Below are 23,854 nucleotides of genomic sequence, written 5' to 3'. Positions count from 1 at the left end.
TATGGAGTCCTACATGACAAGTAGCAGAAACTGCTGAAGGAGAAGGTGAATGGAGCCAGTTTGCAGAGGTAAAGGCCATCCAGCTGGCCTTAGACATTGCTGAACGGGAAAAGTGGCCAGTGCTCTATCTCTGTTCTGACTCCTGGATGGTGGCAAATGCCCTGTGGGGGTGGTTACAGCAGTGGAAGCAAAGCAACTGGCAGCACAGAGGCAAACCCATCTGGGCTGCCACATTGTGGCAAGATATTGCTGCCCGGCTAGAGAACCTGGTTGTAAAGGTACGTCATGTAGATGCTCACGTCCCCAAGAGTCGGGCCACTGAAGAACATCGAAACAACCAGCAGGTGGATCAGGCTGCCAAGATTGAAGTGGCTGAGGTGGATCTGGACTGGCAACAGAAGGGTGAACTTTTTCTAGCTCGGTGGGCCCATGACACCTCAGGCCATCAAGGGAGAGATGCAACATACAGGTGGGCTCGTGATCGAGGGGTGGACTTGACCATGGACGCTATTGCGCAGGTTATCCATGAATGTGAAACGTGCGCTGCAATCAAGCAAGCGAAGCAGGTAAAGCCACTGTGGTATGGGGGACGATGGCTGAAATATAAATATGGGGAGGCCTGGCAAATTGACTATATCACACTCCCACAGACCCGCCAAGGCAAGCGCCATGTGCTTACAATGGTAGAAACAACGACTGGCTGGCTGGAAACATATCCTGTCCCCCACGCCACTGCCCGGAACACTATCCTGGGGCTCGGAAAAACAAGTCCTTTGGCGACATGGCACCCCAGAGAGAATTGAGTCAGACTATGGGACTCATTTCCGAAATAACCTCATAGACACCTGGGCCAAAGAGCATGGCATTGAGTGGGTGTATCACATCCCCTATCACGCACCAGCCTCTGGGAAAACAGAACGGTACAATGGACTGTTAAAAAATACACTGAGAGCAATGGGGGTGGGACATTCAAGCACTGGGATACACATTTCGCAAAAGCCACATGGTTAGTCAACACGAGGGGATCTGCCAATCGAGCTGGCCCTGCCCAGTCAGAACCCTTACGTACTGTGGAAGGGGATAGAGTCCCTGTAGTGCACGTAAAGAATATCCAGGGCAAAACAGTCTGTGTTCTTCCTGCCTCAGCCAAAGGCAAACCCTTTCGTGGGATTACTTATGCTCAAAGACCTGGGTGCACTTGGTGGGTGATGCGGGAGGATGGATGAGTCCAGTGTGTGCCTCAAGGGGATTTGATTTTGGGCAAAAACAGCCAATGAACTGAATGGCACAATGCAAACTGCTATATAATATTGTGTGTCACCTCTGTGTTGTATCAATGATATCAGAGTACGAGCCTCTCAACCCATGGAAGATGAACTGTGAAACAAGCCGTGCAGCAGTGATGGAACAATGACTGACTCGGTATGCAGCAACCCAACGCCACACACACCATCTCTTCCACCCTGAAAGACTGATACAACAGATGGAGCCCAGAGTCATGGACTGGGTGAACTCAATGGACATGTTAATGGACATTTTACAGGGAAGGTCCATGAACTAAGGGAATGATGTCTGTGTATTATGTTAAAGGATGGGAAGGGGAGGGGTGGTTGTTGGTAAGGTTGTATTGGATGGTATGGGACCTGGGCATGGTGTAAATGGTATGGAATAAGGGGTGGAGAATGTGCTGGTTTTGGCTGAGAAGGGGTTAATTCTCTTCACTGTCGTTATCGGCTACCTTTCCAGCTTCCTGTGTTCTTCCACGTGGCAGGAGGCTGGGAGGGGCTGGGCCACGGTGGGGGCGGCTGACCCGGACTGGCCAATGGCATGTTCATTTCATACCATGTGACACCATGACCAGTATATTAAGGGGGGCAGTTGCAGTTTGGGGAGTTGTGCTGTTGGGTGGTGAGCTGTTGTGTTGTGTGTGGGTTGTTTTGGTGGTTCATCCCCCTTCCTCACCCCCCTGGGTTTTGCGCCTCTCATTGTTTTTCCTTTCCATTGCACTTTTGTTGTGTTTTGGTTTTTTTTTTTTTTATTTTAATTATTAAACTGTTCTTATCTCAACCCACGAGCGTTACCCTTCTGATTCTCTCCCCCATCCCACTGGTAGGGGAGGCAGCGACTGTGTGGGGCTGAGTTGCCGGCTAAACCATGATAATGACTTTGGGTGTCCCCAGGGAATCTAGTCTTTTTTGGTGACAGTGATGAGACACATCCTGCCACTCCTCTTTGTGTTGGAGAAAACAGAGAAAGCCAGGAGGAAACTTTGTGAATGCTTTGTAAATTGATTGCCTACTGCATTAATATTTTCTAGTTTTTACAGGTGTCCATCAAGCAGGCATTCAACAACTGGCAATAGAAAATGCAACTAGTGCGTGGGGTAAGGAGGTAACCACAGACCTGGAGAAGACCCTGGCAAGTAGTAGTGTGTGCATGCATGGGCACACACTTGCATGTGTGCTCAGATGGCATCATGGATGTGAACCATGAAGCAAACGCCATGAAGAGATCAAAGACCTTGTGGCTTCCCCAAGTGTTGGGCAGGTAACATGCCAGCTGTGGAAGGGGACATGCCAGTGACTTATCTTTATCGCTGTGCACTTGAAGATGGTCAGTTTGTGTAGGGGAATAGACAGGGATCGGCGACCGGAAGATTACGGGCTGTGACGGAAAGATAGACTCCTCCCCATAGGAGTGGCAGGAACAGGAAGCGCAAGAGCTATATAAGCGTGTGACGCAGCTAAATAAACGGACATTTTGTATCCATCATATTGATGTCTGTGCATCACTGTCCCCAGGGTGGGTAGAGCCCTGTGTCCCGGAGATATGCGGCCCAAGATAAGTTCTCCCGTAGAAGCATACAGCTACAAGTTTGGACTGAGCTTGAGACTTGGAGGTTTTCTGTGCATCCCAAGGAGGTGATGGAAATGTGAGAATGCAGCTCAAACCGTGCACGTTATCACTCCCATCCCCCTACAGCCACAGCGGACATCCTTATGCTGGCCATACCTGCCCTGGACCCAAGACCCTGCAGAGCCTTCTTGTGTGAACTGGGCAGGGAGACCACCACCACATCTCCAAGTGACTGTGCCTATACGCCAGGACCAAGCACACCCATCCATCTTGTCAAACTGCTTTATATTTGGACATGAAGACAGGACAGAGCCAGTCAGTCTGTGCACAGACAAGACACCCCTGAGCCATGGTGTAAGGCTGCAGGTCTTCCCTTTTCAGTATGTGTGTGGATTTGGCCAAGACGCATCCAGCTGATGACGTCCTGAGGGTGCCAATGTGTGGGGTAGGGAAGAGGTACAGGGGCTCCCCGGGGAAGCTCAGAGGTTGTTCAGCTCCAACAAGGTCTGGTCCAGGACCTGGTGGATGCCCACATTCTCCTCTTTGGCACTGGCCAGACTCTCTGTGAACACAAGGGACATACAGCCAGCCACACAGACATGGACACAGCCCAAGCATACCCAGGTGCAGCCAGATCCACACACACCACACCAAGCACAGACACACACACATATACAGACATTTCAGTACAGCGCCAGCCTCCAGCTGCATGGGGTGGCCCTGCAGAGCAGAGTCTGCGCAAGCAGCCCCACCACCAGCAGAGATGAGTCCGGCCACTCTGAGATCTGCCAGGGCAGGCAGGCCAGCTGGGCTGGTTACTCGTGGTGGGCTGTCCCCACTCTTTGGCATTTCCATCTTCCCATGGTGCCCCATTGCCCACAGCCAGGCCCTCTGCAGCATGGATACCCCTTCCCAGGCAGCCACGGGTACTGCCCCATCTCCCTGCTCTGCCCACAGCATGTCCTGCCCCAGGGCATCACCACTGTCCAGCTGTGGGCTTGCACACAAATCCTTGTCCAGCAAAAGAAGAAGCCAGTGCCTGCTGCATGACCCAGTGGTACTCTGTGAAAAAGAGTGCGGCAGCAGCCCAGGAAGGCAGTTAGAGAAGAGCAGTGCTAACAAGGCTGCAGGGATAAGCTCTGCTGAGCAGCCTGCTGCCAAGGCAGCCTCCTCCAGCACTCGCTTCCAAACAAGATCCTCCTTCCCTCTAGAGATTGGGATGGGACAAGAGCTCTGCTTACCCAGCCCCGTCTCCCAGTGCTGCTGGCCAGGCTCTCCCCCTTCTCAGGTTTGGGGCAGCACCTGCTGCCTGGTCCCCAGCTCCTGTCCCAGCCCTCCCACCACCCTGCAGGGACACTGCTCTGAGGGGATCCTCCCTGCATAGGTTGGGGTGACCAGAGTGAGGGGGAAATAGGCTGGCCACTGACTCCTGGGACAAGGAGAGGAAGGCAGCAATACAAGCCACTGCATCCCTCCCCAGCAGGGCCAGACTGATGCCAGGGGACAGCCATCACTGCATGGGCATCCCAGGACATAACAAAAATCCTTGTTCATCTCCCAAGAAAAACCAATCTGCTCCAGAGGGCTCCCCATCGCCCCCAAGCAGGGCAGTTACCCCTGGAGGGGGGATAAGTCAAGGCTCCATGCACTGCCTAACCCCAGCAGGGAGTGGGGAGGGGCTCCCAACCCAGAGCAAGCCTGGCCAAAACGAGGCAGGGAATGGGGCCGATGGCAGCCCGGTGCAGGAGGCTGGGCTGGGGCTGGGAGTTCTCCGCAGCTCAGTTGTTAAGTTCGGTAAGGATGACCCGCAGCTCGTTAGTGAGAATGTGTTTTTTCTCAGCCTCCTGCTGGGAGTACTCTAGAGAAAGTGGAGACATCAGTGCAGCAGAGGGAAGAGAGAGAAAAAGGCTAGCTAGTTAAAAAAAAAAAAAAAAAAAAAAAAAAAGACAGTGTTCCCCAAAGCCCTTGCTGGAAACCCTGCTGCTGGCTGGGCAGCAGCAGGGAATGAGCTAGGCCAGCAGGAAGAGGCAGTCAGTCCTGGGGCAGGGATGGGGCTGCAGGTCCATCAGTTCCGTGACTGAGTTGTGGGGCAGGGTAGGCTGCTGAGGAAGGAGGAGGAGGAAGATGAGGATCAAAGACCTATTTAAGGTCAGGGATTGCTGCTGAAGGGTAGGGTCAGCCCCTTCAGCGTGGAAGGGTGATGCAGGAGAGATGCCAGGGCTGAGACTGCTGCTTGTGGGCAATGTCTGGGAGCGGGGACAGGGAATGGACAGGACCAGGTCTAACCCTGCTATTTCAGGCCAAAAAAGTCATGGAGAAGGTGGCATGAGATGAGGAAAGCTGTGTCCGAGAGCCAGGGGCTGGTGGGGGTCATCCCCTGGGCCAAGGCACAAAGGGTCCTGTCCCACTCAGCCTGGCAGTGCAGGAGCTGCTCAGGGATCAACTGTGGCCGTCCCAGGGGTCCCGTGGCTGTGAGCTGCCTGCAACACTTCCTACCACCTGGCTGCCAGCACCCACGTGAGACAGGCAGAAGATGAGGGACAGAGCAGCATGAAGAAAACAAAGGAAAATGGAGAAGAGAAAATGCTTTATTGAGACCAGCTCAGTAACTCAGAGGGACAGAACAGAAAAGAAAGTCATGAAATGCAAACTGAAGAACAATGTGCAAAGGACAGAAGGGAGGTAGGGGTGAGGGAAGAGCAGGGATCTGGGGGCTGCCTGCCTGGGGACAGGCTTGACTGCACAGCTGGACACCCCACCCCACCCCCACCCACCAGTCCCCTGGGTCTAAGTCCTCCTCTCTGTTTTGGCAGTGGAGGTGCCACTTCCTCTGTGCGGGTCTCCTCCACCCTGGGCTCAGCAAGCAGAACCAGGGGGCTTTGCTGGGGGGGATGTGGGGGACAGGTGTCCCCCCAGCACCAGAGCTGTGGTGTCCCTGGTGCTTGTGCTGCCAGGGAGCTGAGGAGGGAGCCACTGAAGCGAACAGCTCTTTTCCCCACTGGGCAATGCTGGGGCACGGACCTGCAACTGCATGGGTACTGTCCACTCAGTGCATGGGGGTCCTGGGGGCTGCTTGCCTTCCCCACCAAACACCCCTAAGCACCCACACCTTTTCTCCCCACAAAGAGGGGTATTGCAGGAACACCCTGGACCAGCTCCTGTCCCAAGGGAGCCGATGGACAGAGGTGGGCTGGGAAGGACAGAGGGGACAGAGCAGGCAGGGAGAGTGGTGGGATGGCCAGGCAGGCAAGCAGCTGAGCTGGGGAGGGGTGAAGCAGGTTGGGGGGGGGGTGCGGTGCTGGTGTCTGGTGGGGGGGCTCAGAGAGAGGTGATGTCATTAAGTGCATTGTCCAGCTCCTCACTGATGGCTTTGTACTTCATCTTCTGTGCATACACTTCATCTGCAGGCAGGGGTGGGCAGGGTGCAGGTGGTGGCGCAAGGTTGGGAGGTGGGCAGTGGAGAGAGAGCGAGTGAGAGACTGTGAGCAGGAGGCTGAGGGCAGCAGGAGCATGCGGGCACAGGTGGTGTGGATGCAGCCCTATTCCCCACCTGAGAGCAGAGCCACAGACCCCAGCAGCTCTGCACCCCCACACCAGACCTCCAGCCTCCCCCCTCCCAGGATACCTGCTCACCCCTTCTCTCTGGCCAAGCCCTGTCCAGCCCCACCAGGGGCACATCCTGGCCAGTGCTCTTCAGGAAAGAGGGACACAGGCCCAGTGAGGACATTTTACCTTCTAGATCATCAATGGTTTTCTCTAGCTTTGCCACAGACCGCTCTGCAAACTCTGCCCGGGTCTCAGCCTGCAGGAGTGCAGGGGGGAGAGGGTGAGCTGTGAGGCACAATGGGGATGGTGCAGGCTGTACTGCACCCCAAATCTGCCCCATCTGCATCTCCAGTATCCCCCCCCCCAATCCCTCCCCTGGGAAAGGCAAGGGGCAAGGGCCCCATGGACCTCCCCATGCCCTAAACCAGCAGCAGGGGCAAGAGCTTGCCCTCAAAGGAGGCAGCTGGGCCAAGTGCCTCCATGGTGGGTTTCCCGTTTATCCCAACCTGTCCTCACCACCAAAAGCAGATGTGTCATGGGAGCCTGCATGCTTCACAGGGTGTGTGTGCAACCAACACTAGACAGATCACCCCAAATTGGACATGGCTTGAAGTTGGTGTGTGCAGGGCATGAGCTCCTGCCAGCGCATGTCCTGGGAGCAGGACACTGCACGGGGCAGAGGTAAGGGGAGCAGGAGCAGAGCACAGCATGGGGCTGCAGGATGCATCCCAGCAGGGCTGTGCTCCCTGGAGATGCAATCATCAACCCTCCAGATGGGACAGGGACCCTCTCTGGGGTAGCAGGACCCCATGGGGGGCATCCCAGACCCAGCCACCCACCATGCTGCAGGGCTGCAATTTGGGGAAGGGTGAGAGGACACAGGCATAACAGGGTCAAAACCCACACGGGATGGCAAACTCATGCCTGCACCAATGCAGTGCCAGCCCCTCTTGGGAGTCCCAGCCCCACACCCCTTACCTCCTTCAGTTTTTCCCCTAGAAGTTTGATTTCCTCTTCGTACTTGTCCTCCTTGGTGGAATACTGCAGAGACAGAGACGGGCACCCATGAGCCCCACAGGACACCTCTGGCTATCCTTTGCCCCAGTGGGGGACCCCAGCACCGCAGACCCTGTGCACTCTGCCCAGCCACAGCAGCCCCGCTGGGTCCTACCTTGTCAGCCTGGGCTTCCAGGGACTTCAAGTTGTTGGTGACAATTTTCAGCTCCTCCTCTAGGTCACCACATTTACTACATCCCAAGCAGGGGCCACCAGGTGGAGGAGCAGGGCCAGGGGGCAGGTGAGAGGGGGGAGCAAGAAGAGTGGGCGCAGGGAAGGAAGAAAGAAAGAGAACAAGTTGAGAGGAGAAAAAACTCAGGCAGTGCAGGCAGAGAAGGAGCAGAGCCACTGCGAGCAGAAGTTGCCAGGACACATTTGTTCATCTGTTCCTTGTGCTTCCTCACATGGATGCCCTGTGCATCACTGCCAGCTGGGCTCCCACCAGCCCCTCAAGAAGAGCAGGCACGGAGGGATGGAGGAGCATGCCCAGCCTGCACCCGCCAGAGAGGGAGGCAAGGGGAGGTTGGTGGTAGAGGCAGCAGTGCAGAGAGGAGAGAGGTGGCTTGCACAGTTCAAGAGACAGCAACAGAGAGAGGGGGACTGCTGCGCGTCGCCCTGCACCCCTGCCCCAGTACCTCTTCCTCTGAGGCAATAAGGGATTTGAGAGTCTGGTCCATGGTCCGCAGCTCTTCTTCCAATTGTCTCACTCGGCTGGGGTGGAAGAGGGACACCCCGGGAGGGGACACGACAGCAGAGAACAGGGTCAAGGATGTGCTGTTGGCAGGGTGGCATCCCTCTGCCCCCAGCCTGTGAGCCCAGGGACCACCTTGACAGCAGACCCTGCTACTACCAGGGAGGCACATCCCCATCCCCATGCAGACACACAGCCGCCCCCAGCTGCCAGGGACCCACACACACTGCCCTCTGGAAGTTCTGCTCACCTCTCTGCCACCTCTGCCCTCTCCTCCGAGCGCTCCAGCTCTCCCTCAAGAACAACCAGCTTGCGGGCAACCTGTCGATGGCAGCAAGGAGCACACGTCAGCCCCATACTTGCCCTGGCTCAGGGCACGGGACTGTGGGGAGGCAGCTCCAGGTGCTGCTGTGGGGGTCAGCACTGGGGGAAGGGGGCATGCACCTCCTCATATTTGCGGTCAGCCTCCTCTGCTATGTGCTTTGCCTCCTTCAGTTGCATTTCCTGGAGCTCCATCTTCTCCTCGTCCTTCACGGCCCTGTTTTCGATGACCTTCATGCCTCTGAGGAAAGCCCAAGCCAGAAGATGTTATTGCTGTGGGTCAAGGTGGTACCTGTACCTCCCACCCACCCACTGTGCCCTGACCCTGCCATCCTCCAGCTCCAGAGACTTGGGACACTGGCACTTGCAGGCCACCTCACACATAGGGTCACACCAGCAGCACCCCAAGGATGCTCCTGCACACAGTTAAAGCAGTGGAGCTGACCCCAAGGCCACCCCAGAGCAAGATGTGGCCACGGTGCCTCTCAACCAGGCAGGTCCTGAAACCATCATCCAGGAGGGTAAAAATGTGTGCAGCCCAGGACAAACTGGCTGCAACCTCCAGAAAAGCAGTCTGACAGGGCTGCAACCTTTAGGAAGTGCTAGAAGACATCCCATGGCAAAGCCTTTTCCCATTCAGGGGTGATGCTCACAAGTGGGGGGTATCACCAAATCCCCACAACCCCCTGTGGCAGGGACTCCTGCAGACTCTTCTCTCACTCAGATGCTGTTGCTCAAATGGTCTTTGCCAATGGAGGGAAGAACTCATGTAACTGTCAGGAATGCCATGACGTGTCCAGGCATGCCCATAGAACCTGAGTGCCCTTGCCTGCACGGCTTCTGCCCAGTAAACATGCTTGCTGCAAGGTTGGGGAAAACACACTCTGCAGGACTTTTTTTTTATTGAACAAGGCTGGTTCATTCTCAAAGGTCAACCACAGTTCCCAGGTGCAGAAGTCCCTTCCTGGGCCGTTGCCCAGCTCTCTAGCGGAAGAGGCTGCAGAAAACAGGCTCCGAGCATGCTCTGGCTTTGGTTACAGACTGGTATTTGTATAAGCACCAGATCAAATTTTTCAGGATTTTATGGGTGCCCTGAAAATTTCAAAGTATGCCAAGAACACCCATATCTGGGGGACTTCTCTGCATCATGGCTTTGCTCTTTCCCTTGGGGGTCTGCAGGAAAACCAATGCGAACCTCATAACATCACTTCAGGGGAATCCCCAAACCCCCTATGAAACCAAGGGGGCTGCCTGCAATCAAGGGTGACCTGATGCCACCCTTGCTGTTTCTCCCCATCACACCTCTCGCTCTCATCAGCTGCCTTCTCAGCCTCCTCCAGCTTCTGCAGGGCAGTGGCCAGGCGCTCCTGGGCTCGGTCCAGCTCCTCCTCCACCAGCTGGATACGGCGGTTCAGAGAAGCCACTTCAGCCTCAGCCTGGGGGAGGAGAAACCCCTTGGTCATCCCATGTGATGCATATATATAGATATAGAGATATATATAAAAAGCATTTTCTGCAGTTACTTTTGCATTCGCTATCCAGAACATCCCTTGGCACTGTGCAACAAGCCCAGCCAGGGCATGCATTCCATTGCCTTTCTATAGGGACAATGGGGCTCTCTCCATCCCTAGGGCCCTGTTTGACACTGGCTCCTCCTAGCCACACAACCTGAACCCAGCACATGCAGCCCCTCCACCACATCCTCACACCTCCAGCTCCCACCTTGGAGAGGGACAAGGCACGTTCGCTAGAGTGGCTGGAGCAGCTGCGCATCATGGGGACAGCTTTTGGGGTTTGCGGAGCAGCGAGTAAAGGGGGGGAAGGAATGCCCTGTGTGGCTTTGACCCCAAAATGGAGACTGGAGCCGCTTGTGGATTTCCTGTTTACAGAGGCAGTGGAGTGAGCCGGGAGCCTCTTCTGTGGGGACCCCCCCCAGCCCTGAGCAGTGAAGCTGAACACACACTCCCCAAACTCCTCCCCCCAGCTGATGTACAGCATGGCACTGGGGGCAATGGAGTGAGTCTCCCTCAGCAGGCTGGAGCCCGGCCAAGCCACAGTCACTGGGGCCCATGGGACCAGGACTCCCTGCTTTACCAGGCTCCCTGTGTGCAGGGCCAGGAGCCAGGGCCCCCACCAGCCCCTTGACACCTGGCCCTGCACTTTCCATTTGGTAAAGGCCTCCTGCCTGCTCCACTGCCACCACCGTGAAATGCTGCCTCAGCAGCTCCTGGCCCCACTCCTTGCCAGTGGGACTGTGGGGAATTAAAACCCCAGATGCAGAGATGAGCAGCAATGAGACCCTGGCGCAGGGAGCAGCCCCATGCACCAAGATGCAGGGAGGCACGTGCCAACCTGGGGGATAAAGTCTCCTGCTTATTCACAGGCTGGAGCAGACCTGGCTGGCTGCAGTGCCCAGCCCTAGCCAGCCTTGTGCTCCAGCACCAGGAATGTCCCAGGGGACATTGGCCAAGCAGGGGGACCATGGGAGCAGCGAGGGGCTTTCACCCTGTGTGGCCCCACTGAGCACCTGTGGTCCCCCGTGGCAAGCTGGCAGGGTGGGAACAGCCACAGCCAGCACTGCTCCAAGCAGGGCACAACAGCCACCTCCATCCTGTGAATGCCCTCTTTCTGGGCTCACTAAGAGCTCATCCCCGGCCAGACCACCCAATGGTGATGCTCTGCTTGCAGCATTTGCCTTACCCCAGCTTTTTTTCCCAGAGAATCGTCCCCAAAGTGAGTCAGAGCTGCCCAGATGGACACTAAAGAAACATGAGCTCTCTGGAAGCGCTCAGTGACCAGGGAACCCTATCTGTGGCTGCAGGAAGGAGCCATTTCCTCCACACACAGCCTGAATGACAACAGCCCAGGTACCACACCCAGCTCTGCCACTCCAATATGGTGAGGATGTTAAAGGAGTGAGCATAGGAAAAAGAGAAAAAAACCTCAGAAGCTCCAACAACAATAAAAAAGCCAAACCAGGAACAAGCTGCAGTCTGGAAATGCTGTCCCACTGCCACAGAGTAGAAATTTTGGCCCATGGCAGTGTAAATGGGTGGCTTGTCCCTACAAAGGGCCATGCTGGAGAGCCAAAGGCTCTGCAACTGCTGCGGCCCAGATTGCAGAGCCTGCTGGAAGCCAGACAAGAGTCTGGGTGTGGGATTTTTAGCCATGCACACAGCTGGCCTCCGAGGGAGGTGATCGGTTCCCAGGATCTGCCCGACCTCAAGCAGAGCTGATCTCTGACTGCTCCTCTGTGCCCCACCAGCCGGGGAAGCCCTGGGGAGCCTCACCGCAGGGAGCATCCCTAGCAAGAACCATGAAGGAGGCAGCGGGAGGAGGGAGCTCGGAGGCAGGGGCGCTGCCGCGGCACCTGGATGGCAGCACCCTCCAGCTCCCCCGGGATCTCCCAGTACTCCGCCCCGGGGCCAGCCAGCCCGACTACCGGGGCGGGGGGGCAGCCAGGGCCAGCCCGCGGGGAAGGATGCTGGCGGCGCGGCCGAAGCCGGTGTGGCATCCCGGGGAGCTGCCGGGGCACGCCCCGCCGCGCCCCCCCGCCCTGCGCCTTAACCGCTCCCGGGCCTGCCGCTCGGCATCGGCCTCCCGCTGCAGGTGCTCGGTGCGTTCCTCTGCCTCGTCGGCCACCTGCTGCAGGCTTTGGATCTTCTTCTTGACGGCGTCGACGGAGCTTGTGCCGGCCATGGCGCGGGACAGCCGGCGGGGAAGCCGCGCCGCCGAGCCCTTTGTGGGATCCGCCCGGTTGGGGCAGGAAGCGATCAAGCAGCAGCCGCTCCCGCCGCCTGCCCTGCCTCCATCCCTTCCTGCTCCTCCTCCCCTCCTCCTCCTGCTGCCACGGACCGACCTGGGCCGCTGCTCCCCCGGGTAGCGCGCACGGACCCCCGGCAGGGGACAGTACCCCATCAGGCGGGATGCACCGTCCCCCCCACCCCAAATGGGACACAGTGCACCCTCCTGGGCAGGACATATGGTCCTCCCCAGGCAGGGGTCACTGTCCCTACCCCCCCCCCCCCCCCCAAGGCAAGATGCAACAGTGGCTTCTGGACAGGGCACACCATCCCCCCACCCCAGGCAGGGTGCATGGTCCCCCCACCGGCAGATGCACAGTGCCCATGGGTAGGGCACATAGCGCCCCCTAGGATACAGGACATAGCCCCCCCAAGGCAGGGCACATGGTGCCCCCCCCAGACAGAGGCGCACAGTCCTATCAAGCTCCCCCAGTGATGAAGAGGAGCCCAGGGAGTCTGGGGGTGCCAGAGCCTGGCCACTGCAAGCTCCCATAGACACAGGAGCAATGTACACATGGGTGTTCCCCAAGCTCTGCCCCCCACACCCCCTGCTGCAGAGCCAGGGGGATCATGGGCTTTTGCCCCATAGGGGCCATGGGGCAGAGCCCACTCCCAGGCATCCCCCTGGGGGACCTAGGGCTGGAGCTGCAGGGCACAGCCAGGTTCCCAGCAGCCATCCCACTCAGCCCCTTGGCATCCACTTCCCCAAGTGGGGACCTGGCTGGCAGGCTCTCAGAGACCCATGGGGCCCACGGAGCCCCCTGTACCCCCCCAGCTGCCCTGGGGGCTCTGCCCCACAGGGAAGGCTAGTCCCCAGCTCCTGGCTCTGCATCCTGGCCAGGGCACATGCCCAGATCCATCAGGAGGGGCTGGCGCTGGCAGCACTCAGTCCTCTCTTAAGGAGCTCTGACAGCTCCGGCTGCACTTCACACCTGCCTCCAGGGACACCAATTCCCAGGCTGACCCTGCCAGCTGCCCTTGGCTCCGGGATCGGCGACCTGGGAGGGACCCAGCCATACTGCTGGCAGAGCCCTGCAGCTCCACATCCCCCTGCCAAGTGGCAGCGGAAGAGGTAGTGGTCCAGGTACCCTGGGAGCACATGGCCTTGGGCTTGGCCCTGGTCCTGGCTGGTCCTGCACTGCTCCCAGCCTGACCCCTGGGTGCTGAGAGCGCTCTCAGGGCAGCATGTGGGGCCTGGAGCAGAAAGCCAGCAAAGGGGCAGGGGTGAGCTGGCTGCGGGAAGGCAGGGGGTAGGTTGGAGGCCAGCCAGCCGGGCTGGGTGCCTCCTGCTCTGGCCCCACCCAGGGATGCAGTCACTTCCCAGCAGAGCCCCATTCCCTCCCATGGGCTCAGGGAATTGCCAAATAAGAGCAAAGTCTCAGCCGGGGAGAACAATCAGGGCGGGAACTTGGCGCCTTTGGGATCATGGCCTGGGAACTGTGGAGTTTCCCTGAGACCCTGCTGCATCCCGCAGGGTGGCCAGGAACAGGCCACCAGCTGGGGATGCAGGGGGTTGGAGGGGGGTGCTCTGGCTAAACCCACTGTCCCGGCTGCATTGTGTTCAGCAGCCTCTGCCAGCATCCTGCCATGGGCCCCACGGGCTGTCCCTCCTGGGGACAAGGAGGTGGTGGGGCCACAGTGGCCTCACAGAGTTGCTGGGAAGGGGCTGCCAGCACTGTGGAGCTCTCGTCTGTGCCACCAGCTGACCCGCCCCTCTAAGTGCCTGGAGAGGTTGCATTTGCAGCCCTTAGTTCGGTCTCTGGGGGCTTTGTGCACTACCACCCCATGCAGGTAGGCAGTGCCAGAGCAGAGGGAGATTTATTCTTTTAAGGCATTTGTTGACATTTTTGCCAAGACCAGGAGCTTGCCTGGATCACTGTGATGGACCCTGACCTGGCTGAAGGATGGGGATGCTCTGTGCTCACAGGTACACACTGTCCTGGCAGCCAAGGGGGGCACAAGGGTCCTTGGGGAGACGGGTGGGTGGACTCTGGGGGGTCTACCCTGCGCTTCCTCCACCAGAGCCAGGAGCAGTGTTGCACCTTGTTCTGGGAAGGAGGTAACACCAGCCCTGGCTCTTAGTGCTGTTTGGCACATTCAGATCCCTGGCACGGGGACCTGGTGACTCCCAGTGCCCCGCACACAGCACAGCCTATCCAGGCTTCAGCATGGCCCTGGGTCAGCTGTGCTGGTGATGGGGTCCCAGCCCTGCCCACAACACCCGCCTGCAGCCAGCCTGCCCTCCCTGACACTGTAGGTGTGCTCCTTTTCTATGCCTCCCTGTCCAGCCCTTCCCTGGAGGGGTTGGTGGCTTCCATCCCCCGTATCTGCTGGGACAGGACTCTCCTTACCGAAGCCCACAGACTTGCCGAGCTGCTGTGGACCAAGAGTGTGGCAATGCACCCTCCCTGCCCAGGACAGTATCACACAGCCCGCTGCCAGCAGCAAACTGCTCCACGCCTCGTGCCTGACATCTGCCCTGTGCCACCATTTGCCCCTTCATGCTCAGCCAGATCCTGCACAGGGCTTGCCATGTCCTGCACCAGCATAGATCCAGTCAGACCAGTACAGACCCTGGCTACACACGGCAGCTGCCCTGCCCCGCTTGACATGTCTGCCCCACACCAGGATAAATGTGCCCTTCCAGAGGATTTTTAATGTTTTAACTACTTAGTTTAGTATCTAACTAAACTGGGGCAGGTCTGTAGGGCCAGCAAACAATGATGGGGAGCCTCCCCAGCTGCTCCAGGCCACCCTAGGGACTTGTGCTGCTGCTGCTCATCTTTGTCTGCTTGCCCCTGTCCTTGGCAACCACCTCAGAGATTTGATGCATCTCCCCCATTTAGCTCCGTAAACCAGCTGGGATTGATTTTTTTGTTCTCAATCCTAAAAAGCCTGGCTGTGCCCTGCTGGCCACAGTCCAGCTGGCTCCCCTTTAGCTTCTCCTCCAGTTTCCAGGATTGGTTTTCATCAAAGAAGGACTGGCTATCAAAAGGAGGATTTATTTATAGGGTATCAAATACCCTGTGTAGCACCACGGGTCATTATACCTCGTTCCTGAACAGCTCCGTGGCCACACACAGCTGTTCCACCCTTCACCCTGGCCAGGTACAAGCCAATTTCAACACCTTCCTAACATCTCTCCAGCGGGATCCATTTCCCAGGAGAAACATCAGTCATGGTACTAAATAAAACTCTTCCTGGCCTTGCCCTTCCCAGGGTACAGGGTGGTACATTGGACCCCAAAATGACTGAGCCCCCCCACACCCCTCAAGCATCCTTCCTCGCAGCCAGCTCTTGGCAGCTGGCCACAGGCAAGAGCTTTTTCCACTTCTCTGCTTTTTTTTTTTTTTGCTTTCCTGCCAGTTTAGCAAGTGCTGCAGACTTTTTTTCTACAAGCATCGTGGAGTCATGTGCCCGGGGACTGGTGACACAGCTCAGGACACTCTTCCCCATTAGCTTTGGGGAGCTGGGCAGGCGGCTGCCCATGAAGCTCCAGAGCTGACTGAGTGGTGCCTGCTGTAGCCTGCCTGGCCCCTGCACCCTGAGCAGGATCCAGAGTCTTCCCCATGGACACTTTCCATATAAGGACCCATTTTCCTTCACCCCCCCCAAGGTCTGGCACCCATACAGGGGAGGAATTGCTGGCATGCCTACATACATCCGTAGCTTTTTTCTCCGCCTGCTCCAGCTTCTCCTGGGCCTCCTTGACGGACTCAGAGTACTTCTCCACCTCATCCTCCGTGCACTTCAGCTTTTTCTGCAGGCCCTGCTGTTCTTCCTCCAGCTGGAGAAGGGACAGAGGGTGGGGATCAGGAGGGATGTCAGTGCCTACAAGGCTGGGGAGGGGATGGCCATCCTCTTCCTGGGGTGGCCGAGGCTGGGGGCATAGCAGGAGCATGCAGACATGCTCACTCTGTCAACTTTGGGGCCACGCATCCTCAGGGAGCCCTTGGTTCCCAGGGCCAGAGCAGCCACCAGCATCCCTGAGCCTGGTAGGGGTAAGGGGTGGTGGGGTCCCTCCCTGTGCAAGGGACTGGAAAGGTCCTGACTGGGTGACACAGTTCCAGGAGGGCACAGAGAAGGTTCCCATCTCTGTGGCTGGGGTGGGAGTATGCTGTCCCCAAGGGTCTCCCTGGCAGAAGGATAGGGAGGTGGCACTGTGGTATCCCACCGAGACATGGCATGTTTGGGGGGGACTGATGTAAGTGGTCAGGGGCAACAGGCTAGAGTACTGGACCCTGGGGATGGGCACCCAGTGGGGTGAGATCCCAAGGGCTGGGCACCCCTAGAGCTGGGATCTGCAGGCTGGACACCCAGTGGGGCAAAGTCCCCAGGGCAGAAGACCCCTAGGACAGGGGTCCCCAGGCTGAACATCCAGCAGGGACAGGGTCTCTGGGGCTGATCACCTCTAGGCGGAGAGTCCCCAGGCTGGACACCCCCTTAAGGCGTGGGTCCCCGGGTAATGGCGGAGGGGTGGGCGGTGTCCGTGGGATACCCACCTGCTTGCAGCGGTCCTCTGCCTGCTTCTTGTCAGCTTCCGCCTGCTCGGCACGGTCGATGGCGTTCTCCTTGTCCAGTTTCAGCATCTGCATCTTCTTCTTGATGGCCTCCATGGTGGCGGCGGGGCGTGGAGCACCGGGGGCGGCGGGACCACAGGAGGCGCCGGGAGCACCAACAATGCGCCCCCCCGCCCCGCCGCGCCGCCTAAGAACCGAGGAGGGGCGGTGCCGGGCGGGGGCCGCGCCGGCACCTCCCCCGTCACCCGCCAGCACCTTTTAGGGATAGGCTCGCCACCGGCCGCCGCACCGAGCGGGACGGGAGGGCGGCACCCCCGGTGGGCACCACCTCAGCCCCGGCGCCAGGCACCCACGGGGGCACCGACCGAGGGACACCCCGGTGGCACTGCACTAGGGGTACCCCGAGGACACTGTGCTAGGGACACCGCTGTGCTAGGGACATCCCGGTGGCACCGGGTGAGTGACACCCCAGGGCACTGCACTAGGAACACCCCAGTGACACTGTGCTGGGGACACGCCGGTGGCACTGTACTAGAGACACCCTGGGCGGGCACTGTGCTAGGGATGCCCCAGAGCACTTTGGTAGGGGCATTTCTGGTGGCACTTCTCCAGGGACACCCCAGTGGCACTGAGCTAGGGGGACACCCTGTTGCCTCTCACCACTGTGGGGGACAGCCCGCGGCTGGCCCTGCACTTGGGACACCCATGGGCTGGCAGTGTGCTGTTACCATGCCCCAGGGACACCACCAGCTGTCCACCCCCAGGGTCTGAGACCTGCTTCTGCTCTGGCCAGAGCTGTCCCTGTGCTAGAGGACACCACATGGCTGGCACTGTCCTAGGCACACCCTGTCACTGCACCCTGGGGGACCATGCTTCCTGACATTGGCTTGGGGGCACCTCAGGGGCTGGCACAGCAATTGGGGCACCCATGGGCTGGCACTGTGGTCTTGGGGACACTCACAGGCTGATTGCACTCAGGGATACCCACGGGTTGTGATTGCACTTGGGGACACCCATGGGCTGTGATTGCACTTGGGGACATGGACACCGTGGGATGGCACTACCCACATGGGGAAAATCCTCTGGGAGAGAAGCAAGCTGAGCCCCCAACCTCCCTGGCCAGCTCCTGCGTCACAGTGGGACAGGAGGGCCTCAGCTCCACACAGGCTCCCTGGCACCCATCTCCTCACTGCCTTGCACCCTGGTGCCACCATCCCCAGCACCCACAGGGACACCCGGCCAGTGTACAGCCCATAAGGTGGCGTTTCAGGGCGACACAAGATGCACAGGCAGCCTGCTGCCCTGCTCTGTCTTTCTGCTCTAAATAAATTGTATTCCACAGGCAAAAAAAAAGGCAAACCCTTCAGATCCCAGCTCCTCCAAAAATAACATGCACTTTAATAACACTCATAAATGCTTCTGGTGCATTCCCAGCTGCAGGGAGGGCTCTGGACTGGGGGACTGGAAGTAGCTGGCACATGGAGAGGCTGGGATGGAATGGGATGGGGGCAGGAGGGTTGCGCAGGGTCCCCCAGCCCATCGCCCCGGGGCCACATCTAGTCCTTACCCGCCACAAGTTTTCAGCACCAGTGCTCCAGAGAGGAGCAAAAAGTTTTTGAGAGCTGGAAAAAGTGGCTTCCTAGGAGCGCTCAGCCCTGGGTTGCAGGGGGCATAGGATGGACAGGAGCAGCTGAGGACTGAGGAGCTGCTGGTGCCGTGGGGAAAGCAGCAGAGGAGCTGCTGCTGGACTCTGGAAAGCAGCTATTAATACTGATGAATTAGGCACATATTTGGACAAGGAGAGTCAGTAACTGCCAGCACGTGGCTTCTGAGGGGAGGGGGAAGATCCATCTCCCGTCATTCCTGGGTGAGGATGGATGGCTTTCTGTGAGATGCTTTGGCCAAGAGTAATTTCATGGGCTCAACACTCAGGGGAAAGATGATGATGTGCATGGTGTGAGCAGCCAGGAAGGGCAAGGCAGGGCTTCACCCCTCAAATGCCTCCCCTGAAGGAGCAGTTCTCCCTAAGAAGTCGGGCTGTGGCTTCCCTGCCTGCCTCCCACTAGGCTGGATTTGGGTCCCCATGGAGGTTCTGGTGCCTCATGACTGCAGCATCCCAGCTCCAAGCCCCAACATGTGCTTGCCCAAACCTGCCTGCCGAAATAACCCCTCACTCCGGCGGGGGAAGTTTTAGAGGGCTGGGGCAAATTGCACCCTATATCCCTCCCATGGTGTTTGTGCCATCACCCCTTACCTGTACCCCAGCCTGGAGGACATGGCGGGGGGGGTGTGGGTGTGTGCTTGCAGCCCTGTGTCAGGAGTGCTGGAGCTCCCATGGCCCTGGGCTGCCCAGATGAGGCTGGGGCCATTGCCGTGTTGCACCCATTCGCTGTCCTTGCTGGCTGCTCAGAGTGGCCCCACGCCAGCTGGTACCTGGACGAGAGCCTGGTGCCAAGTCAGGCCAGCACAGATTTTCAGGGGACAGCTGGGAGGACCAGGAAGCCTGTGAGAGCCACAAATCCATCCTGGAGCTTGGCCAAGGGGTGAGTGTCCCAGGGGGGCATCCCCTCCGCACCCCCAGGGAGTTGCCTGCAGGGGGACAAGGGGTCACTGGCAGTGATGCTGCAGGATTCAGCCTTTGCCACTCATTATGCTTGTAGCTTATGTCCCAGAGACAGGGGACACATGCCAGCCTGGCCATGTCCCTGCTCCACCCCACAGCATCCCTGCCTGCCCCACCACTGCTTGGGCCCCTCAAACCCCTGCTGAGTGACAGGGTGGGAGCAGGTGGGGACATGATCAGCGCAGCTGCTACCCATGCAGGTTGGCCCCAGGGGACTATCTTGGGGTGTGAGCTTAGCACCAGCTGACAGGAGGGCTCCAGATGCATTCCTGGCCCTGCTGCATGCCAAGCTCTGCTGCTTTGCCACCAGTGGGCTGCTGGTGACCACAGGGCCCCCCACCTGCACCCCCCATAGCACCCTACCCAGGGCTATTTTCAGCTGGTGGCAGGAGTATGGCCAGGAGCCTGTCCAGTCCCCCCCGAAGCCCAAATCCCCCAAGCAACAAAATCCCCAGGACCTCCTCACAGAGTAGTAGCCCCCTAGCAGCACCTGTGAGGACCAGCACATGGCACCTGGGGCTGGACATGCCTTGAGTTTTTTCCATGCCCTATAAGCACCCACACAGCATTCCCCCCCCCCCCGCCAGGAACACAGGTGCCCAAGGGCTCCCCTGGGCCCCAGCCTCCTCTTTCTCCTGGGGGGTGGTGTGGTGGTGTGTGTCTTATTGATATGAAAAGCAGGAAAACCAGATTTTATTGATAAACACATCTCTCCAAGGAGATATCAGCAGCCCCCAGGCCAAAGGCTCAGGGAAAAGCTGGTTTCCTCTAATGGTTAATAGGGGAAGCTTAATGAATGAATGGTGAAAGCTGCAGGCTCAATCCTAGAGAAATGGAAAAGTTATAAAAATAGTGCAGACCTTGGGAAATGATGCAGGCACTTGGGAAGGAGGAAGAGGGCAAGAGCTAGCTGGGACCAGGAGGAGGGGAAATGTTACTCCCATTGCCTTCCCCCCCCCTCAGAGGCAGTGCAGTTTCCATCCCCGTCACTCCCAGGAGGGACCCAGGCTGAAGATGCTCACGGAGGGGGGGAAGGTTGGTGGCCCCCAGGGAATCCAGGGAGGAAGAGGACAGAGATTGAGCTAACAATAAGGCATTTGAGGGGAAAAAACAGCTGCTCCCTGCACCCCATCGCACAGGAGAGGGCAAGATGCCCACCTCTCCCCTCCCACACAGAGGAGAGAGAAGGAGCATAAGTGGGAATGATGAAAGCACCCAGAAACATCCCCTACACCAGGGAGGCTCTCCAGCCCCTGACTCTGGGGTGAGCCCTGAGCTGGTACAGCCCCAGCTCCCATGCCAGCCAGGCCCCTCCAGGGGCTCTGGCTATGCCCTAGGCACATGTGGGAAGGTAGGCTGGGCCGTGAAGCAGAATTGCTGGTGGGGCACCAGCGAGCAGTGGCTGAGTTAGTCCCAGCACTCTGGGTGTAGGCAGAGCTCTGGTCTAGCCCAGGCAGCCCTTCGCTTGAGGCAGGTCATCTTAAATAGGTGTGAGCAGGCACGTGTCAGTCTGTGTGGTGAGTGGCAGGAGGACACGGGGTTCAGTTCTGCTCCTCATCCCACAGCTCCGAGGGCAGGAACTTGTATTGCTGCTGCTGGATCATGGCCAGCTTCTTCCGTGCCTCCTCCAGCTCCCACTCCTTGCGCAGCATTTCCTCTTGGGTGGCAATGATCTGCCAGGAGAACATGGTGAGGGCCCAGGGTCACAGCTGCCTCCGTTGGGGATGGCTAGAGCTTCTGCCGTGGCAATGCCAAGCCCAGAGCCAGGCTCTTGGGCTGCCACTTCCCCCCCCATCACAGCCACAGCCTCCCTAGGCTGGCATGGCCCTGGGCACAAGGGCTACTGTCCCTATAGTGGGACTACAGTCCTCTAGAGATAACAGGGAGCTCCTGGGGCTCAGCCCCACACAACCCTACAGAAGGTCTCAGCTGCAAGCCCAGGGCCAGGAGGCAGCACTCTATCCTTCATGCGTATCCTGGACACTGGGATAGTGCAGGCACCACACCAAGGAGAAGCCAGGGTGTTACGCTCCTAGGAGCACGCACGGGCACCGGCTGTGCCTGCTGCTACACGTGGCAGGACAAGGGTGAAGCCATGGCATTTAATTGGTGCTGGGTGGGATGGGTGCACCCACAGCATTTTTTGAGGCTCTCCAGAGACATGCCCCATGCCGGTGGGTGGTAGGACATGCTCCTGAGATGGGTGCACACAGGCTGTGGTGACAGCCAGAGCCACCCCTGCTCCATGAATGAGAGCAGCCCCACTCCTCACCTGTGCAATTCCCCTGACCATCTTCTTCACCACCACTGTCACATTGTGGTCCTGGAAGGCAGCTGCCTTCTGTGCTGCCCTCACCAGATTGTCAGACGCTCTCTTCACTGAATTGCCAGCAGTCTACAGCAGGGAAGAGGGGGAGGGGTGGTGTAAGTCCCAGCCCCAGGGCATGACTGCTGCCTGGGGTGTGTGAAGCCTGCCCCAGGCCAGGCTGGCAGGCAGGAGAGGCAGCCAGGCATGCTGGGAGCTGCAGGCAGGGATTCCTTTACATGGCTCACTGCTGCACCACTACCACCCACTCATAACTATTTCAGGCACTGCTGCTCCCAGCTGGGCTCTGGCTCCCACCTGAGCTGTGGGGCAGGGACTGGGGGGCAGCCCCACTGACCTTCCCTAGCCCTTCACACCCTGAGGGACTGGCACTGGGACCCCCTGTTAACACCCCAACATGTGGGCATTAACCTCTTGTGTGCCATGGCCTTGGAGGATTGAGTGCTACAAAACATGCCCGCCAAACATTAACCTCTCAAACGCCAAGGATCCAGTGCACACATTTCAGGCATTTCAGTGCCAGTTCATCAGCCCGGAATGCCCCCAGGCTCAGCAGCCCAGCATCACATGTACACCTGGCACACAGTAGCAGTAAAGCCCAAGCTACCTGGAGCCTGCACTCCAATGAGCTCCCCACTGATACACAAAGGCAGGGAGTGTGAGCCTTGGGGAGACACCTCTGCTGTGGAGGGCCCCATCCTGACGTCCCATATGCCCTCATCCACCTCTCAAGCAGCCAGAAGGCAGCAGCTGAGGCTGGAGGGCAGCCTGGGACTCACCTGGAGCCTCTTCATGGCCTCTGAGTCGTGGTCAGCCTTCACCTTGCAGGCCACCAGGAGCTGTGCTGTGGAGGCAGCCACTTGCTTGGCTGATGAGATGAGCTTCTCTTCACTGGCATGGCCCTGCACTGCTGTGTTGGTGGCTTCACACAGGTTGTTGGTGGCAGCAGCCACCATGCGTGCCTGAAACGAGAGAGGCTGGGGGGGTGTGTGTGTGTGCAGGAGCCTCCCCTGGAGAGGATATGCCCAGACTGGCCCCAAGGAGGTTGTGGGACATAGGATGGGGATGACCAGCTTCCATGCCATGTCTCAGCTGGTGGCAGAGGGAGCAAGAAGCAAGGCTGCTGCTTCCATGGAGAAGAAATGCAAAGGCAGAGCATCCTCATCTTTATAGCAGGAGCCAAGAGGAGGGTCCCCCCATCCCATAGGCATGACCTTGATACTCACAGCTGAAATGAGTCCCTGGGACCACTGTCCATCATCCACTGTGTTGGCAGGGATGGCACCTACCTGTGAGGCAGGAGAGGAGGAGTAAGGCTCACTGCCCCGCACACCCCTTGCCACAGGGCCAGAGGGCTACAAGCAGCCCTGGGAGCAGAGAGCGCCCACCACAGCCCTAGATTTTCTTTCCCGCTTCCAGCCTTACTTTTCCTTGGGCCACTAATTCTCACTGGGCTGCTGAGGCTGCCTTCACCAGGGCGCTTGTGGCTGCAGCAATGGATTTGGCAGCTTCTAGGAGCTGCTCCTCGAAGTTCAGGCTCTTGTCTGCTTGCTGTGGGCAAAAGCAGGGCATAAGTCCCAGGCAGGGGTGCTAGGACAGATGGGGCAGAGCAGGAAAATGGCTGTGGGGGGACTGAGGGAGGCAAATATAGAGCTGGATTAAAGGCCATGGGGTGCAGGAGGGTGTGGGCTGCCCAAGGAAGGTCCAGCTGGGGATGTGGGAGGCAGCAGGAGTACAGGAGGAGAGACTGGCTGTTGGATGGGGCTCCCCATGTGTGACCCTTCACATCTGGCTGAGACCCAGACAGGAGAGTCCCAGCCTGCCCCAAGCTGAACGTGGGGCTCAGCATCACTACATCTTGGGCTTGGCTCTTGGTTTCAGCTGCTCCAGCTTCTTGGCTGCAGCCTCAATGGCAGCTGCTGCCCCCAGCAGCTCATTCTCAGCAATGACAGTGGGGTCTTCTGGGCCAACCCACTCTGTCCCTAGAAAAACCAGGAAGTGAGGCAAGTTAAACCTGTGTGCAACTTCATTTCTGACTTGCCCTTTCTCCTCCAGCAGCTGCTGAGCCCTCCACCCTAATCTCAGTCCTTAGTCCTGCCCCCTTGAGCAGGA

The 23,854-nt window shown here is 58.5% G+C and overlaps 2 protein-coding genes across 6 annotated transcripts in view; both read right to left on the bottom strand.

Moving 5' to 3' along the window:
* Positions 1-2,878: 2,878 nt before the first annotated feature.
* Positions 2,879-16,989, bottom strand: LOC135310651 (tropomyosin beta chain-like). 5 transcript variants are annotated; one of them, XM_064439382.1, is made up of 9 exons: positions 16,776-16,986; positions 15,935-16,060; positions 9,773-9,906; positions 8,594-8,711; positions 8,400-8,470; positions 7,574-7,649; positions 7,381-7,443; positions 6,589-6,658; positions 2,879-3,418 (listed from the first exon to the last, which is right to left on the bottom strand). In XM_064439382.1, exons 1-9 carry the CDS (start codon positions 16,887-16,889, stop codon positions 3,336-3,338), a joined length of 855 nt encoding a protein of 284 aa, XP_064295452.1. In that variant the 5' UTR covers positions 16,890-16,986; the 3' UTR covers positions 2,879-3,335. The 5 variants fall into 5 exon arrangements, with proteins under 5 accessions (XP_064295452.1, XP_064295448.1, XP_064295450.1 ...); XM_064439378.1 differs by lacking the exon at positions 7,574-7,649 and adding an exon at positions 8,094-8,169 and having other exon boundaries at positions 16,776-16,983; XM_064439381.1 differs by lacking the exon at positions 2,879-3,418 and adding an exon at positions 3,428-6,257 and having other exon boundaries at positions 16,776-16,989.
* Positions 16,990-20,957: 3,968 nt separating this feature from the next.
* Positions 20,958-23,854, bottom strand: part of LOC135310605 (talin-1-like) — a 54,449-nt gene continuing 51,552 nt past the window's right edge. The window contains 6 exon segments of the mRNA XM_064438728.1: positions 20,958-21,089; positions 21,689-21,811; positions 22,522-22,704; positions 22,969-23,031; positions 23,168-23,295; positions 23,602-23,724. Of these exon segments, the coding sequence (XP_064294798.1) occupies positions 20,958-21,089; positions 21,689-21,811; positions 22,522-22,704; positions 22,969-23,031; positions 23,168-23,295; positions 23,602-23,724 (752 nt within the window).

This window comes from Phalacrocorax carbo, chromosome Z, assembly GCF_963921805.1.
Source record: "Phalacrocorax carbo chromosome Z, bPhaCar2.1, whole genome shotgun sequence".
Taxonomy (NCBI): Eukaryota; Metazoa; Chordata; class Aves; order Suliformes; family Phalacrocoracidae; genus Phalacrocorax; species Phalacrocorax carbo.
The sequence above is the reverse complement of the archived record's forward strand: the minus strand, read 5'-3'. Positions and strand labels throughout refer to the sequence as shown.

What these genes read in the sequence shown, in the direction of transcription:
- LOC135310651 (XM_064439381.1), bottom strand. Translation starts at nt 16,889, where the DNA reads ATGGAGGCCATCAAGAAGAAGATGCAGATGCTGAAACTGGACAAGGAG. An exon ending in CTGACCGCAAATATGAGGAG is followed by an intron (nt 8,471 to 8,593) that starts GTGCATGCCCCC and finishes TGCCATCGACAG; the next exon opens with GTTGCCCGCAAGCTGGTTGT. An exon ending in AGGGCAGAGGTGGCAGAGAG is followed by an intron (nt 7,650 to 8,399) that starts GTGAGCAGAACT and finishes CTTGGGATGTAG; the next exon opens with TAAATGTGGTGACCTAGAGG.